This window comes from Ostrea edulis, chromosome 2 (genome assembly GCF_947568905.1).
Source record: "Ostrea edulis chromosome 2, xbOstEdul1.1, whole genome shotgun sequence".
Lineage (NCBI taxonomy): Eukaryota > Metazoa > Mollusca > Bivalvia > Ostreida > Ostreidae > Ostrea > Ostrea edulis.
This window is the reverse complement of record NC_079165.1, coordinates 56,356,409-56,375,393: the sequence shown is the minus strand read 5'-3', so window position 1 is coordinate 56,375,393 and position 18,985 is coordinate 56,356,409. Positions and strand designations below refer to the sequence as shown.

The 18,985-nt window shown below is 34.8% G+C and overlaps 2 protein-coding genes across 3 annotated transcripts in view; both read left to right on the top strand.

Annotated features, from left to right (window-relative positions):
• LOC125681268 (uncharacterized) overlaps positions 1-11,359 on the top strand; it is a 15,327-nt gene extending 3,968 nt beyond the window's left edge. The window contains exons 2-3 of the mRNA XM_048921286.1: positions 7,475-7,571; positions 10,703-11,359. Of these exons, the coding sequence (XP_048777243.1) occupies positions 7,478-7,571; positions 10,703-11,118 (510 nt within the window). The 5' untranslated portion in view covers positions 7,475-7,477 and the 3' untranslated portion in view covers positions 11,119-11,359. The remainder of the gene's footprint in view (positions 1-7,474; positions 7,572-10,702) is intronic.
• LOC125681266 (uncharacterized) lies at positions 3,050-6,309 on the top strand. 2 transcript variants are annotated; one of them, XM_048921285.2, is made up of 3 exons: positions 3,051-3,705; positions 3,804-3,920; positions 4,848-6,309. In XM_048921285.2, exons 2-3 carry the CDS (start codon positions 3,842-3,844, stop codon positions 5,288-5,290), a joined length of 522 nt encoding a protein of 173 aa, XP_048777242.2. In that variant the 5' UTR covers positions 3,051-3,705; positions 3,804-3,841; the 3' UTR covers positions 5,291-6,309. The 2 variants fall into 2 exon arrangements, with proteins under 2 accessions (XP_056010491.1, XP_048777242.2); XM_056154516.1 differs by having other exon boundaries at positions 3,050-3,920.
• Positions 11,360-18,985: the final 7,626 nt, after the last annotated feature.

Below are 18,985 nucleotides of genomic sequence, written 5' to 3'. Positions count from 1 at the left end.
GAAACACAGGGCTGGAAAAGTTTACATGAAAGCTTCCTGACATAGTGCAGTCTCAAGTTTGTTAAAATCATTCCCCCTGGGGAAGGGTGGGACCACAATAGGGGATGAAAGTTTTACATACAAATATATCTTTAAATATGGGCCAAGGTGAGTGATGTGGCCTATTGGCCTCTTGTTTGAAATCTTTTGATAAGCAGAATAATTAGAATGTAAACTTTAGGGATCATGGTGTCATTACATGTACTACATATTCATATGGCTGACTTCCTTTTGAATCTTGACTGAAAATATAGATATATCAGCAATATCATATTCATTTTAAATCTAATCCCCCAGCTACGTGTCGACTGCTGATCCGTAGTTTGTGTGTTTTAGTTAAGCAGGGGTTTTGATTATTAATTCTTTCCTCTAAAACTTTATTTTCCCCCCTAAAATGATGTAAATTTGAAACTTTTCAACATCAAAATATACATATCCTCCACTTTCCATCGGGGGGGGGGGGGGGGGGGGGGGGGGCATTAAATCAGAATCAATATATACTAAGATGAAGTTTATGACCCTAGTAAGAGGAATGAACAGATTTATTTAATACTATATGAAAAGGCTAACAGAGAATTTATGTTTGAATTGAATTAAAAGGTCATTATTAATCTGTTTAATAAGAAACCAATAAATCATCTGGTGAAAGTTTTCGTTTGTTTAGTAATGGAGTGATGCAGCCTCTGTTAGTTGAAAAATAATATATCAAATGTTCAACTTGTTGACTAATAACGTCACGAGTTATCAGGACTCGGGTGAGCGATGTGGCCCATGAGCCTATTAATTGTTTTATTATCTCACCTTATAAGGGAAGAGTTCTTCATTTGACTTGGAACTTATATCTCTTTACCCAAGAATGCCCTTAGCCAACGTTTTCATGTTGTTTTTCTTGTCCCCGCTTTTGGCAAAATAGATACAGGTACACATATATTAATTTGGGTCCATCTGTCTGTCTGTCTATCAGGGTTTAGTTTCCAACTTTCCAGACTATACCTCTGAAAGTCCTGCAATGAAATTCATACAATAACTCCCTATGACTTTAGGAAGACCTTTATAACGTACCGTATTTAGCTCAGGTTTTGAAGAAAGGATGTGTCTAAATTTCATGAAATTGTACGGGGGTACCTTATGTAATTCTCTCTCTTCTTTTGCATTTAGCATTTTAATGTAATCGCATATTACAATCTAATTAAGAACGAAATCTGATCGCTTTAATCAGCCTGATTACGGAAGGAAACTTGGGCCTGTGTGACACGATACTCATGGGATTGACCATTGTCTTTGAATGATCTTTTTCCCCACTGAAACGGAAACTAAACACGACTTTTATGCCTAATTTGGTGCGTTTTCAGGCATTATATTCTATAGTTATAATGCAACCGACTTTCCTATGTGTATGAATCGTCATATGATGATATGAAGGGTGATTAATTTATTTCTCATGACCTTTCTTTAATGTTGGAGTGTGAAACTGAAAGGCAATGGTAATGCTTTGTTGCCACATTAACGTTTTCAAAACTGCATGTACACGTGATTTTGAGAAATTTCCACTGATTGACGGTTGATATTTTTCACGTTTTACTTATATATGGAAATAAAATATCTCTAATTTAAAAAACGATATCTTTTATTTCAAAGAGATACCTCTTTCGAAAAAGCGATATCTCTTAAAAGTTGAGAGACATCTCTCAATTTACAGATACACCTCTCTAAGAAAGAGACATAATTTATTTTACTTTGAGAGAAATATCTTGCATTGAAAGATATCCCTTTCATTTAGAGAGATATCTCTTTTGCTTTGAGAGATATATCTTTCACTTAGATAAATATCTCTTTAACTTAGATATATCTTTATAAGAATTTGCATGAGAAATAGCTATAAAAACAAAGAGATATTTCTTTAAAAGAAACTTCCAAAGGAGACATCTTTCAGTCACAAAGAAATTTCTTGCTCGCTCGTTTTTGAATGGATTATGGAAAGCTGTTCTACCATTGATCAAAGGAGATATCTCTGTAACTTAGAGAGATATCTTTTAATTTAAAAAGATATCTCTATAATATAAAGAATATCTCTTTAACAAAGAGTATAAAGATATATCATCGATTGGAAATTTGATTTTGAAACAAAGAAATTTAATATCGAGACATTTTTATAATCTCTTCAAATTATCGGCATTACTTTCATGATCTTGGCAAATGACAGACAGAAATCAAGAAGAAATGGGGGGGGGGGACTGCAAGAAATGTTTCACTCTCGACTTCAGCCATGTTGGGCGATTTTGGCGGGCTTTCGCTTTGGGGAGCAATCAGAGCATTTCGTGTGCATTCGACCAGAATTAAAATAATCGAGAGAGATATCTCTTTATTTTAGACAGAAATCTCTTTTTGATTGAGAGATATCCCTTGGACGCATAAAGAGAAATTTATTTTGTTTTTAAAGATATCTCTCATTCAAATTCTCTTTAAGCAGGAATACTACACCAGAGAAAAGTAAAGGATATGTACAACAATATTATATATACAACCTATGGTGCCTGATTGATGTTTTCTAGTAGTGTTCGGTACTTGATTGGGGTAGTCTGATTCTAGTTTACGCGGTCACTGATGGTTGGAATTGTTTAATTGTAGCTTAACATCCATGGTAGTTGTTTTCTGGTTCTAGCTCAGATCAATACGGCATATAGGCCTAGCCATTTTTTATGCTTAGCTTAAAAAACCTGGTTTCAACTTGCGAGATATAGGGCTCACGGCGGGGATGCTTGCTCCTCCCAGGCACCTGATTACACCCGTGGTATGTCCAGGGGTCCGTGTTTGCCCTACTCTTAATTTTGTATTCTTTATAGGAGCTATGAGATTGATCACTGTTCGTTATCTTCACCTTTCCATTATGAGTTAGTTTTCAAATGCAATGATTAATCCATTACATTGCACATATATTTCACTGAGGCTGTGAGTTTCTTGTCTGGTGTGTCCGATTCTCATTAAATCCGGATAGATTGTCGCACTGTCTTACTGATTAATATCCGGATAGATTGTCGCACTGTCTTGCTACTGATTAATATCCGGATAGATTGTCGCACTGTCTTACTACTGATTAATATCCGGATAGATTGTCGCACTGTCTTACTACTGATTAATATGTACGTCGGATGACGCGATTGTGTTATGACGATGACGCGACACAACATCGCGTTATCGATATCGAATCATAGTGCTAATTTGGGTCGATGGTACAATGTTGCGATGTGGTGGACGCAATAGCATGGTTCTATATCACGTCATCACACCACTGACTTACAAGCCGATAGTACTTAGGACAGCGTGAGAGTGAGCAACGTGACCCTATCTGGATTCCATAGTATCTGGATTACCTCTTCATACACCTTGTAACAAGTGCATAGTAGTTGTTGCAATGCAATGTTACCTTTGTGTGTTAAAGACAAGCGTACGACGACTAGTGTCAATCATTGTACCTGCTGCTTCGTGTGACAAATAAGCGCAGTTTGGATTAGCTCTTTTGTATACGTAAATTTTTGGCGAGAGAATTACATTATCAGTACTTAACTAGATTAAATGAATGCGTCTGTATGCACAGCTGATTCCATTCATTGGCCGTACTGTTTCTGATCTTTCGACCTGAGTTTATACGGCTGATATACAACAAAGGTAAGCCTCTATAAAACGACATTGGAATATTTTTTCCGATCTGTAAGTCATTCTGAGAGGGTAGTACTGACATTTAAATCATACTACGCTAATTGCAGTTATTTCTTGGTATAAGACGGTGTGTTTGTCCACATAAATGACTTGGTTGACGGGAGGTAGATGTGGGAAATATCACAGACTGGATGTAGATGAGATTCTGCCTGGTGTATTTATCTGTAAGTCTATTTTATGTTATATACAGTATGCAAAAGATGAATAATATTGAGAGCACGACGAGAAATTTGACAGCTGTTTGAGTAAAAAAAAACCTGAAAAGAAGACGTATTATAGTTCTCTTCACATTACAAAAATAAAATGAAGTTGTATTTTTCTTCATAGATTTTTCTTACATAATCATAAATGTTAGTTATGATTTAGTTATATTTTTTTTTATGTGTATCAGAATGGATTTATTTCGTTAGATTCAGTAGAACGGAATAATTAAACTCATGATTAAACTGACTCTGTTGTATGGTTTTGTGAACTAACCGAAATCCTATTTCTACTTTGATTAGAGAAGTTTTGTTACTTCCGAAAGTGCCATTCTGTTTTTGGTGGCAAATGACCAAAGTCTGAGACAGAAAAAAAAGTTGTTTTTAACTTTCGTATCAACTACATACATGTACATGTTAAGTTAATTAAATTTTAATTTTGATTACGCTGAAGACCACAGCAAAGGAAGTTCGAGACCAGACACATTACAGTAAATATTTAATGTCTACCCACTAATTAAGATAATCGAAATTAAATCTCCTCACTTTGAGGGAGTAATTATTCTGAAGTGGGGTACATTAGAAAGCCGCTATTCGTATTGATGCATGCTGCTCTTCTCTATGTACCTTTCTTTGTGTGAGACTTTGCTTCGGTGTAGTTAAATGTCATTTCTATTTGAACTCTCTTATGTACACATGCATTGTAATTTACAACAAAACCGGAAAAATAAACAAATTAAACACAAATATACTCCTTTTTATCACCAAGAAATACCAACGCCGTAAACTTAAAAATTACACGGTTAATTAAATTTTCATTATATTCTGGAGGAAGATTTTTTTAAAGTGCATTAGCATTTTCAGAATATAATTTCTTCTCATCTTTTTCAGCTGGATGTGCTCCCGCAGCTGATAAGGCTCTCCTACAGAGACTTCAAATTACTCATATAGTCAACATGGCGTCCTTGTTTGGAAACAAATTTCCTGAGTCGTTTTCCTATTTTAGAATAGAAATAGAAGATAACGAGGACGAGGAGATCAAATCACATTTTTACAAAGTTTTCAGTTTTATTGAAAAATCTTTAAATGTAGGAGGGCGTGTTTTAGTTCACTGCAATGCTGGGGTGTCAAGAGCGGGAACCATGGTAACTGCGTACGTCATGAAAAGCAAGGGTTCAAGTCTTAAAGATGCTTTGAAATTTGTTCGGTCCAAAAGACAGAACAACCCAACCATTCCAAATGATGGTTTTATGAAGGAACTAAAGAAGTTTGAAAAACAACTGTCAGACAAGATATCTTGTCAGACATCAGTGTTTCCATATAAGCCTCAATGACGAAACTGTCATATTATATAATCTGGTTCCCTGACTGAGGGAAGAATGCAGAAGCAAGTAGGATTGATGAACCAGTCTACGAGCCGAGTGATACCTCAAAGTATATATAGCCAATACTCGCTGGACGATATACAGTTTGATTAGAAGAGATCGTATCCATTGCAATATGCAATGCACGTGTTTCCGGACCACATATAAACTGATGATATATTGCTCACACAATCATGGAAGACACGCAGTAAAGCCATCGTGAATGACCACTGCATAACTTCCAGTTCATCAAATTAATCTGGGTTTATCTGTATTTTATGGCCCATTTTACTACACAATAAGCTTACAGAAAGTACATATGTTTAATGTTTTACAATTCGTTTTTAGAAGGCTATTGTACTTCCAGTCAAAGCCTACGTTTCCCAATATTTATAATAATTAAGGTATATGCCATAGTGACTTGTGGTTTACTAGTAGTTTATATGATATATTGAATTTGTTAAACTAATATACACAGTAGATGAACATTAAGTATTCGATTTTTCATATGTATACTATATACTTGTTCATGAGCTTCCCGAGACATTACTATTATTTTATTCTTGATTGTTGGCTTTATTTTCATTTTCAAATTTAAAAATATATATATATATATTTGGTATATAACGTGTATGACATGTACGTGAGTTGTTTATTCAGTTGAATACTCTTTAATCGTCAAAATTGAAAGAACGATCTCAATGATATTTCCAGATTTATTATGAAAATTTTATGATGAACACGCTAAAAGCAAATTACCAGTTTGTAATAATGACGATTATGTTTCGAAAAATACATTTTTCAGTAAAATATATGTACATATAGTAAAACGAATATTTATGGTCATCTGCCTAACCTCAAATAAAAATCTACAAAGCGACATGATGCATTCCATAACGACATACAGTTTCAGTCCAAAGAAGAAAAAAAGAATTGGTACATGATGTATAAAGGGGGAATTGATTACAATAAATATTCCTCCAAATCAACCATGACTTTTAAAGGGTTTTATTTTTACTCCCAATAGCATTGGTACAAGACATAAATTTTACAAGAGCTAATGGAATGACATTAATTCGAGAACTCGTTTGTGCGGTGAATTTTAGCTTCATTACACTTGATAAACTGAGCACATTTAACAGTCTCTCTTGACCTATATGTTGTAATACGAGGAGGCGGTACTCGAACGAGTGGATATAATTCACTGCTTCGTGATAGCAGCACATCACTCATATGAGGAGAACAAACTCTTGTTGTTTTGTTTGCGTGTCTGCATCACATGCTATTTCTGTTTCTAGGTATTTTTGTGATACCCGTTTTGCAAACAAGTTTACTCGCATCATACGCGATTCCTTCTTCTAGATACGCAAACATTCCAGTACCTACGATAATGCATTTGCTTCTCTCGTCTGCAGATCTTTTGTGGAATTCAACATCCATGCATATATACACAGTAAAATTGGGTTGGCATTGATGTATATTTGCACTAATTAGGATTAGCTAATACTTTGTTACACTTTATGTTTGTGTTTCTCGCGTTTATTTATTAGTTTGGGGCTGGTTAAAGATTTTGTAAACTGCCAAAATATAAAACAATATGTGGCATTACAATAACCAATGGAAGGACATGACAATTGTGGTTTATAAAGCGTAAACTGACCCCAAACCAGGTTATACTCGTATAACTTGCCCCAGATTTAACGTCATTCCTTAAATATATATAGAGAAAGAAAGTTAAATAAGGGCAATGAAAACAATCCTCAAAAGACGTCATTATATGATCACAAGGATCTATTCATTAACCCTGTCGTGAACTGGTTCCCGAATTTTTATACTGCCCGTTCTGGTGTTTGATAAAGAACTGTTAAAATCATGAAATGCACTGATACATTTGTATAAAAATCAATCGCATAGAAAACTTCTCTGGTTGGATATGCATACTGATAAATCGAGATCGATATATACGGCAAAAACTTGATTACAGTGAAACAAAAGAGGTTTTCAAGCTTTCGGCGGATTTTGTCGTTGTTATTACATAGGACGGCAACAAGTGGCTACCACGGACAGACACTTCCGGTCATATGATAATCAATAGGTTCGCGGTACCAAAACTTATATGTACATTCTAATGTACACTTCTGCATATCTTTGCAGACGATGGCGAATTCACAGCCTCGAATGCAGCTACAGATGAGATACAACAAATACCAAAGGATGGACGTAGACGAAATTCTACCTGGGCTCTATCTCTGTAAGTACATGTGCCATGCCTGATTCCTACTTATAGAAAATGAACAGCATCACTTTTGAAATTGTAAATTCAGCTTTGGAGCGAATTAAGTTCGTATTGATTTTATGCTTCCTCAGAAAGAAATACAGTATCATGTGTGTCCTCCCTGACAATTCAAACCTGGGACGTGAAGACATCAATTTTTAATTGAAAATGACATAATGGCGTAAAGAAATACAGGTTTTCAAGACCACCACTAGGAACATTTTCCATTCCTAAATTTCAGAGTAAAAATAATTTCTAAAGGTTTGTTTGTATTATGGAGTACATATGGATATAAATGGTTGGATGAGGTGATTTCTGACTAATTGGCTTTTATGTAAATTTTTATTCATCAAATTGTGTTATCATGTCTTATTAAGTTTGTGTTCTCCAATTTATCTTTACGGATAGTCTCTGTGTACTTTATAGCATACAGAGAATCTCCGTGTACTCTTACGCAGAGTTTACGGCGCGGATCTAAGAAGTCTGATTTTAATTAGATTGGCATTGTCACATGGGAAACACTGAACATGTTTGCATATTAGTTTCACCAGTTGCATGTAATAATAATAAAGATAATAATAATAATAACAAAAACAAACCAAACCACACACACACACACACACACACACACACACACACACACACACACACACACACAAATGATAATGGTAATAAAAAATAAAAAAAGAAAAAAGAAAACAACGATTAGAATGTTTTCCGAGATTCCAGTACTTTTAAAAAGACAATCTAATTAAAATCAGATCCTAAAATACGCTCATAATCGTTACAATAGAGTATACGGGGCGGATATAAGAAGTCTGATTCTAATTAGATTGTATTTAAAGATTGCCAAAATAGCAAACAAGATGCTCAAATAATTATAGCTCTCTCTCTAATTACTTTGAGATATCTTGAATTAACAATATCTTCATATATCAATTGTTAAGGGAACTCCACCCCACCCCACCCCACCCCACCCCATGTGACTTTGCATTATTATGGGTTCAATGTAGACATACCTAAACTAGCTGCAGAATTGTAGCTCTTTCAAAAAATATAAGATTTCTGATCTGTCCCAATATTTTCTCAGAGAGCTATAACTGCAGCTATACCTAATAGAATAAGAAAATCGCACGTTTTGATACACAGTATTAAAATATATGTAAAAGCAGGTTAAAATGACAAAATTTTAATTTGAACAGTTAAAAAAATGCTACAGTAGAGGATATATCAGGGGAATTATTGTAAAATAGAGAAGTTACGAGCATAGAAGTTATTGTAAAATAGAGAAGTTGCCAGCATAGAAGTTATTGTAAAATAGAGAAGTTACCAGCATAGAAGTTATTGTAAAATAGAGAAGTTACCAGCATAGAAGTTATTGTAAAATAGAGAAGTTACCAGCATAGAAGTTATTGTAAAATAATTCCAATGTTATTTATTACAATTGTTTTGATTGGACAAAAATAAAATTGAATAAGAATTTACACATCCATAAATCCGAAAACGCGATGTATTCATACACGCCTGAAAAGAAATAACATAGTGCGGGGAAACTATTCAAATTTTTGCAATTGTTAATAAATTAGTGAATGAATTGGAATTATAAGAATCAAACATTCTTTTTGAAGAATTTATCAATGTGTAAACTCTGGGCATTTTACTCACAAACTTAACATAAAAGTGCTTCGCACTTTTATTCAGTTTGTGAGTAAAATGTCCGGAGTTTACACATCGATAAATTCTTCAAAAAGAATGTTTAATCCTATAATAGAGAAGTTACCAGCATAGAAGTTTTTGTAAAATAGAGAAGTTACTAGCATAGAAGTTATTGTAAAATAGAGAAGTTACCAGCATAGAAGTTATTGCCCATGACAACAATTTTCAAATTTGTAGATTTTTTTTTTAAAAATCAGTATCAAATATTTTTTACCATTTTTTAAATTGCATCTAGTAATTAATATTCCTACAAAAGACGTATTTCTGTCATGTTTCATTAATCAAAGATTTTGCCAAATAAATATGACCATTATATAACGTCATATAAGAATAGAGCTACCTAAAAACGATCTCTAGTTGAATTAATAATGACCTCAGAGCGCGTTTTAATTCTATTGATGCGTGCTTCAATTCACCTTAATTCTATTAATGCGTGCTTTAATTCACTTTAATTCTATTAATGTGTGCATCAATTCACTTTAATTCTATTAATGTGTGCATCAATTCACTTTAATTCTATTAATGTGTGCATCAATTCACTTTAATTCTATTAATTAATGCGTGTTTCAATTCATATTAACGCGTGCTTCAGTTTAATTCACTTTAATCGGAATCCTATTAATGCGTGCTTCAATTCACTTGAAGAGAGTAACAATTCAATTAGGTATAGCTTTATTTCTACATAACTTTAATCCTTTCAAATGAATGCATCTTAAAATGAAATAGATATATCTGCATTTTGATTATAGACCGAGCTCTAGTTGAATTAAAGACATCTACAATTACATTGTATTTCAGGGAACTGTTAATATGTCGATTGTGGATACAGAATGCTGAATAGAATGGGCCTTTCTCCGAATGAAATGCTACCTTCTCTAATGGAATTGTTGCCAGCAACGATTCGATCAGAGGGAGCAATAATTCAATCAAATATATAGTCATACGATTAGAATTAGCTACAATTAACTGAGTATATGTTAATTTTGTACATAGGAAAGTGAAGATAACGATCAGTGATCAATTTAATAAATTCTATAAAAAAAAATTGAGAGTAGGGCAAATACGGATCCCTGTACACACCAAAGTCTAGGAGGAATAACTACCCCCTGTTGATCGGTCATTCCCGCTGTACGCCCTATATCTTGATCAGGTAAACGGAGTTAACCGTAGTCAAAATCAGCATATACATGTATACAAGTTGGTGTGAAACACGTCAGACAATGGCAGGATGGATCCTACAAACATTATAATATGCTTTTAAAAATATTAAGGGTAAATAGTCATCATTCAAATGATGTATACACATTGCCTCTTTATTGACGAAGCCGATTTCATACTAAGCATGATACCAATAGTTTGTTTTTTATTTTCATATCTTATTGTATTTTTAGCTGGGTGCAATCCTGCCGAGAATAAAGCTGTATTAGAGGGTTTCAAAATAACCCACATCGTCAACATGGCATCATACTTCGACAACCAGTTTCCGAACACTGTCACGTACTATCAGATCAAGGAGGAAGATTTAGAAGACACTAACCTGTTGCAATATTTTGAAAAGACATTTAAATTCATCGACGATGCAAGACAAAAAGGAGGCAGGGTATTGGTGCATTGTAACGCCGGAGTTTCACGAGCTGGAACCATGGTTACAGGATACGTGATGAGAACGAAGGGACTGACAATGGTGGAAGCAATGGAGTTTGCGCAGTCTAAACGTAGAATGAATCCCATTGATCCAAACGAAGGTTTTATGAAACAGTTGAAGAAATATGAGGACATGTTAAAAAGGGCAAAGGTTATTAAATGAAAGTTCAATGAACCAAGAAATCAAAATCAAAATATCGATTGAAAAAACACCCTCCGCTTTCATATTGGTTGTGTTGTAAGGTTGCTGGTCGGCCGAACTCTTTCTTTAAGTCTCCTTTTGTTCGGGTCTCTATTTTGCTAAGGAAGATAGCACAGCTGTTATGAGAATTTTTCTTCTCAAAAATATTTAACTATCAAACCCTTTTTGTACTGACTTTATGCAATAAATTATTTTTCTTTAAGTTATTTTTTTTCCTTTGACTCGGAAAAATATTTATCTTTAAGAGAGAAATAATCCGACCACAGGGTAATCTCAACAGATAATCTAAAGAGGTCTAATCGATTCTGCCCGTTATTTCAGGGAAATAAAATTGTCAAGGGCTGGGAGAGATTATGAAGACCATGGTATTGATGTCTACTTTTAAGGATTCAGTACTCATTTGAGATTTAGAAGAAAGACTTTTTGGCTCTTTTCCACATCATGAAGTTTATTTATTACTCGACTGATCTTGTTGCTCTCCATTACACTCTAATGAGATAGAGCACTATATAAGCGTGAAATGTTTTTATCACGACATCTTAATTGGGAGATGCATGCAAACTTAGTTTCATTACGCTCTACGTGTCGTCTAGCCTGGCCTGTCTGCATCTGGTTTTTGCAATAGAACCGATCATTAAAGACAAAATGACGTAATGCCTGTCTTCGCTTTCCCCATTTCAGAGTTTAGTCTAGATGCGGATTATGAAACTTTCCCCCAAGAGGTCGTTAGAAATATCTCAAGACAGCATCTTGGGATATATTAGGAAAATTATGTAAAGCCCCCTTTTAATAGTAAATGATGATAGGTATAAATTAAAAAATATTCCAGTTTATCGTAATAATTTTAACGTTTACGTCGCAGTATTGCCTAAGAATGTGTAAATCGTGTGTACTTGTTATAGTATTTGTATGGCTTGACAACTGCAAAAAGTAACTGGTAAATGAAAGGCAGTTTTGTATTTGATAAACTGTTTATCAGTTGTACAATATATAGTTTGTGAAATATAAAATTGAGGACAAATTTAATTGTAGATTACCTAGTTTTGGTTTACTTTACGGCTTTTAAACTAAAAGTTTTCGACCCTCTTTTAAAAGTAACCTCGCTTAACTGCAATGTAACAAACAGTTTTTACTGCAACACTGCATTCGAATTACAGAAGGGAGTAGTGACAACAAGTTTACTTCATAATTGTTTCTTTCACTCATTAACAATTCTCAGCTGTCTGAGTACATGATTGTGAATTATTGATTTTTAAAACAATTATTTTCGCACAAACAGATTATACTAATGCAACTATAAAAGTAACATATAGTTTCAAATTTCTTCAGCAATAAGACAAATTCGATCGATAAAACAATTAAACATAACACAGGAGGACATCATACGCAGTAATGCTGATGGGAGGACATCGTACTCAGTAATGTTGATGGGAGGACATCATACTCAGTAATGTTGATGGGAGGACATCATATTCATTATTGTTGATGGGAGAACATCATACTCAGTAATGTTGATGGGAGAACATCATACTCAGTAATATTGATGGGAGGACATCATACTCAGTAATGTTGATGGGAGGACATCGTACTCAGTAATATTGATGGGAGGACATCATACTCAGTAATGTTGATGGGAGGACATCATAATCAGTAATGTTGATGGGAGGACATCATACTCAGTAATGTTGATGGGAGGACATCAGACTCAGTAATATTGATGGGAGGACATCAGATTCAGTAATGTTGATGGGAGGACATCATATTCATTATTGTTGATGGGAGAACATCAGATTCAGTAATGTTGATGGGAGGACATCGTACTCAGTAATGCTGATGGGAGGACATCGTACTCAGTAATGTTGATGGGAGGACATCAGATTCAGTAATGTTGATGGGAGGACATCAGACTCGGTAATGTTGATGGGAGGACATCAGATTCAGTAATGTTGATGGGAGGACATCATATTCAGTAATGTTGATGGGAGGACATCAGATTCAGTAATGTTGATGGGAGGACATCATATTCAGTTGATGGGAGGATATTATACTCAGTAATGTTGATGGGAGGACATCAGATTCAGTAATGTTGATGGGAGGACATCAGATTCAGTAATGTTGATGGGAGGACATCAGACTCGGTAATGTTGATGGGTTAACATCATATTCAGTTGATGGGAGGATATTATACTCAGTAATGTTGATGGGAGGACATCGTATTCAGTAATGTTGATGGGAGGACATCGTACTCAGTAATGTTGATGGGAGGACATCGTACTCAGTAATGTTGATGGGAGGACATCAGATTCAGTAATGTTGATGGGAGGACATCCTACTCGATAATGTTGATGGTTTTCTATAAATGAACGTTGCACACTACATCGATCATCAAGCGTGGCATTCTTTTTTTTTAAATTAAACATTATTTTTTCAATAAATTAATGGGATTGGGCGGCAAACTTAGCCTATATGAGCCATCTTTTTAATGACCGAACAGGATACATACATGTACAAAGTTGTACAACATATGTGTCAATATACTTATGAAAAACAAGAAATGTATGTAAACATATATACCCACCATGGTGCAAAATCTAAAATGGTTATACACATACATTGATAGTAGTGCCAAAAACAAATCAAGACAATAAGCAGACAATATCTTGCTACGTCCGGAGTAGTCGGCCTTGGACCATGTAACCAATCAACAGGGTCATTTACTCCTTAATAGATGTACCAGTGTAAAAAGTTTGGTGTCAATCAAGCAAATGATTCTTAAGATATAGGAAACAATATATTACTATGCCCAGTTTGACCCTTGGCCTTTGATCATGTAAACCCAAAATTAATAGGGGTCATTTACTCCTTTTGGTGTACCAAGGGTTCTCAGGTTGTTGAGCGGACAATATCTTCCTTTGTCCAGTTTGACCTTTGACCTCAAAATCAATTCCTTAGGATGTACCAGTGTACTAAATTTGCTGTCTATCAGCAAAGGGTTCTCAAGATATTGAGCGAACAATATTTTCCTATGTCTGAAGTGGATTGACCCTTGACCTTTTGACCTAAAAATCAATAGGAGTCCTCTTCTACTCATAACCAACCCACGATCAAATGAATGGTTCTCAATATTTCGAGCGGGCAACATGTGGTCTACCGACAGACCGACGGGTGCAAAGCAATATGCCCCTCTATTTTGAAGGGGAGGGGGGCATAATTATTTGCATATAGTACACTTTAGAGTACTATGCAAGTATAAATATATTGATGGTACCGGTTATATACATTCTAAGAAATGTATGATATACATTTAATATATTTGAAGCGTGCCTAATCTTTTGGTAAGAGCAATGTGCACAGGTTAAAAAAATCTTATTTGTGTCAAAATCAATATCAGGATTTCCAAATACATGTACATGTAGTAATGGATTAGTGAATACGCATGTATCGATGTCGGATAGCATTACATTTATATTATGAAAATGTTAATGCCTTTAATTAATATAAGCAGGACATTAAAAAAAGTAATTATTTGCATCCTCAAAAGGCACATCACAACTGTTACATTTGGAGAAGTAACCCCGTGTTTGGTTTGGGATGAGATTGTTTAACTGTTAAAGCTGTAAAGTTCAGTTGAAAGCTAAAATAGTTTGTGTAGAATAAATTCGCCCTGTTATATCCTCAACTCATTTTTTTTTAAATTGCTGATTGAATTATAGTTTACAAATGCTAAAAGAGGTAGATACAGGAGGGGGCTACCCCAGACGCTCGATCTATATACTACAATTTCATCACTTTTTTTCTGAAGATACCTAAACTTTGCTGATTTCAGGTGATGCGCGCGCCGCGTTCGTCCTCCCCCCTATTGCGTGCTTAGAGAAAAAACAACAACAAACGCTATTATTCAAACATGGAATCTGTTATGAAGTTAAAGGTCCAAGGAATTCCCATAGCGCCTAAATTTGCATTTTTTTCTCCATATATACTTGACAAAGGAGTCTCCCCGGCTCCACTCGCGACCCATTTGCGAGCCTTGGGAGGTAAACCCCTCATTCTACTCGCACCATCTAAAAAATTGAATAAAGCCAGTTGCAAATCTAATCAAACCGTAACTAGAGTTTACCATATTCATAATCAACGAATATGTTAACAAAAATATACATATAGTTTACAACAGAAACTAGGATTCTCATAGTTGACAACTATTGATTACGGATGTGATTTAAACATGGTGATTCTATATTATCGTTATATATGTAGTTTGTGAATCCTTTTTAAATACTTTAAATGAAAGTAATGGTAAGCTCAAGTTCACCAAGTATTAATAAGTAAATTTTGTTCGTAGTCTGTTAAACTTTTCGCATCTATTCCTCAATTTGCCCAAAGTATCCTTCGGTAACCGTAAGGAATCTTTCTTACATAAGAAATAAGATCTTCCAGTAAGTCTGTTGGTAGGCACGGTCCTTCATTTGTATAGAAGTACGGAGTCCTTTTGTTCCAGGATGTTGTTGGTTGAAAAGAAGACACTGTGAAGAATTGTGCCAAACAAATAGACATCCCCTCATCCCCGACTTAGAAACCAATATGTCAAGACGGTAATAATGTAACGTAGATACTTTGTTCAAATCAAAAGAGAGGTATCTGAAAAACCACAATTTACCAAAACATTATCACGAGCATTCTCATTTTAATAGTGTACAGCTTTCAACGATTTTGCGTAAAATTCGAGCGCATGATGGCGAAGTATCCAAACAGATGACCAGGGCACATTTGCTCGTTCAAACAAAATATATTTATCATTCAGTTTTGTTCAAAGACCCTTCCGGAGTCAGGATGATGTTAAAACAGCAGTGCAATATATTTTTTAAAAATTTTATTTTTAAATTCAAACATAAAAACAGTAAGGACACAGTTTGCCAGAACAATGAACGGTGAAGATAACGAACAGTGATCAATCTCTCAACTCCTATAAGATACAAAATAGATAGTTGGGCAAACAGTGACCCTTGGACACACCAGAGATGAGATCAGGTGCCTAGGAGGAGTAAGCATCCCCTGTCGACCCGTCACATCCGCCGTGGTGACCCCTTTATCCTGATCAGGTAAACGGAGTTATCCGTAATCAAAATCAGTGTGCCAAGAACGGTCTAACAATCGGTGTGAAACACGTCAGACAGCATTTGACCCAATGATAGGTTGTATTGGCAAACTAGATCGTTATAACGACCATAGACTTAAATTGAGACTGTTAAAACCCCTGTACCATCAACTTGTTTGTCAGTAGCTTGCCTCGATTTAAAAACTGACCATACGCAGAACAAACTCTGGCGTATCGAATCAGTTGCAAAATATAAACACCACATGCAGGTGATAATGTAATATTGCTACATAAATATGGGAAGTTGACGATGGAAAAGCTAAAATCATCCAGTTTGTCATACAGTTGAGTTGTCAGTTTGCCGTTAATGTCTACTTTCAATAAAATATCTAAGTATGAAGCAGAAGTGGACGACTCTGTGGTGTCTTTATTTCAAGCTCACAGGAATATATCGAATCGACATATGGATGAAAGTTATCATTGTTAATTGACAAAACGTCGTCGATATATCTAAATGTCGAATTAAAGGCCACATCAAGAGATTTTTTCTTCTCACGTGGAAGTTTTTAAATAAATTCTGCTTCATATGAATATAAAAACAGGTCAGCTAACAAAGGAGCACAGTTGGTGCCCATGGGAATTCCAACAGACTGTTGGAAGACCTGATCACTCAAGACCACGAAGATATTGTCAATGAGTATATATTTTATTTCAACTTCAGAGTACTTGTGCGTGGAATCAGAGTGGTGTTTAACAACGTAAGTTTTTGGATGACTGATCACTAGATATGAATATTTCCGTTTTCCATTTTTGTTGAAGAAGCAACTGTGTATGATGTCAAAAAGTCTAGTCTTTAATTTATCGTGAGGAATGGTCGTGTAAAGTCATAGGTTTTGATGTTATTGATTTGGGAAGAGTTTTGCGATTTCAAGTTTATTAAAATTTCTTTAGAATTTTTTAAAATCCACATTTGATTAACACCACTTCTGGCTATGTAGTCGCACAGTAAGATTGAAGTTTCTCCTTCACAGCTGTTAATATTTTCGTGAGGAGCAAAGATAGGGGCTTGGTAGAGCACTTACTGGACCCAGCAATGTATCTTTGTTTGTAAGGGTTTTTATGTAGTTTAGGAATCCAGTATAGGTACAGTAACTCATATTCATTCGACCCATTGACTGGGTTATTAAATGTGTCTAAAACTGAAGCATGGTTTTGAAGAATTCCATCTTTTGAAAGGGCAGTTGGAGTATAAGTATGATTACCAAAAGTGGAATTAATGCAAAGTTCGTTTAAAATACAGTTTTAAAAATGAGCCTTACAAAGACAATGTTGTTACAAGCTTTGTCAGCTGGAACCAAAACATAATCCTCACGTAACCTATCTAATTCTTCTATCACTTCTGGTTTACTAAACACAGAAGGATAGATGGTACGTACTTTTGTTTTAATATGCCTAATGCGGGATTTTTATATTCCTAATTCTTCTAACCCATTCTGACAATGTATCAAGTTCTTTTTCATATTTAGCCCATCGTCTGGCATAATCTTCGACAGAATTCATAATAGAGATGAAGTTCCGTCTCCAATTGAAAGACCGAGGTTGACTGTATATACAAGCATCGTCATAATGACATAACAATATGCAAGCATCGTCATGAAAGTGTAGATAAGTCCTTTCAACAGATGACCGCGAAGGTTAAGACAGGGTAACAGTAAATGAACAAATACCGGTATTTACCGAGACTTTATACAACAGTGTAGTCATAGGGGCTTTCGTATTAGTTGTAGGAGATTCAAGTCTCACAAGAGTCACGGGACAATTTTATTTACCTATGTACCAGATAGTGAATTTGTAACAATGGATTGAATATAAATACAATTAGTTTGTCAAACGTGTATAGTATCTCATTATACACAATTCCTTAAGACCAAAAAAAAAAATCTATCCTACATGTATCAGTATTCTTTACAAGAAAATCAGATGCTTCCAAAATATCTTTAAAATACAGATTCAAGAGTATAGGGAATTTCACAATTTTAGTAGAAAGCTACGTATTCTTCATGACCATGCTTTAAATATCTATTCACAATACACAGAAGTACAAAAGATTTTTTGGGGAAAAAAGCATTTTCACTATACAATCATTTGGGCCTTGTCCTAAAGCCTTGCCCCATGCGGACTTGGGAATTCCATAATTTTTGTAGATAGTTATCATGCTCTTTATTCATACAGCATTTCTTCAGAATGCAAGGAAGTAAAAGGATTAAATGCATTTTCACTATACACTTTCAGGGATAAGCCCCATAGTTTGAACCCTTGGCCAAGAGGAAGGAAATTTCACAATTTTGTAGACATCTACAGACTTTTTAAAACCATGCATACGACATCATTTATTCAGTTGAAGAGAGCAATAATTCAATTATTGCGCGCATTAATTGAATTGATGCGCGCTACAATTCATTTGAAGAGAGCAACAATTCAATTTTAGCGCTCATCAACTCTGCAGAATAATTAATGCTGTCAATTCAATTAATGTGCGCAATAATTCAGAATTGAAGATATCATCAATTATTTGAAGAAATCTTTAATTGGATTGATGCACGCATCAAATGAATTGATATCTTCAACTAATTGAATTATTTGAGTTTGTGTTAATTTGGCGCTCCATATTTTTTCGCTGGAAACCCACATGCAGTAGTGAAACGATGCACATATCTGTCAAGATATGCAACTACC

Excerpts from the sequence above, each read along its gene's own strand:
- LOC125681266 (XM_056154516.1), top strand. The coding sequence starts at position 3,842 with ATGACTTGGTTGACGGGAGGTAGATGTGGGAAATATCACAGACTGGAT. Across the intron at positions 3,921-4,847 it reads TCTGCCTGGTGTATTTATCT|CTGGATGTGCTCCCGCAGCT; the intron begins GTAAGTCTATTT and ends CATCTTTTTCAG.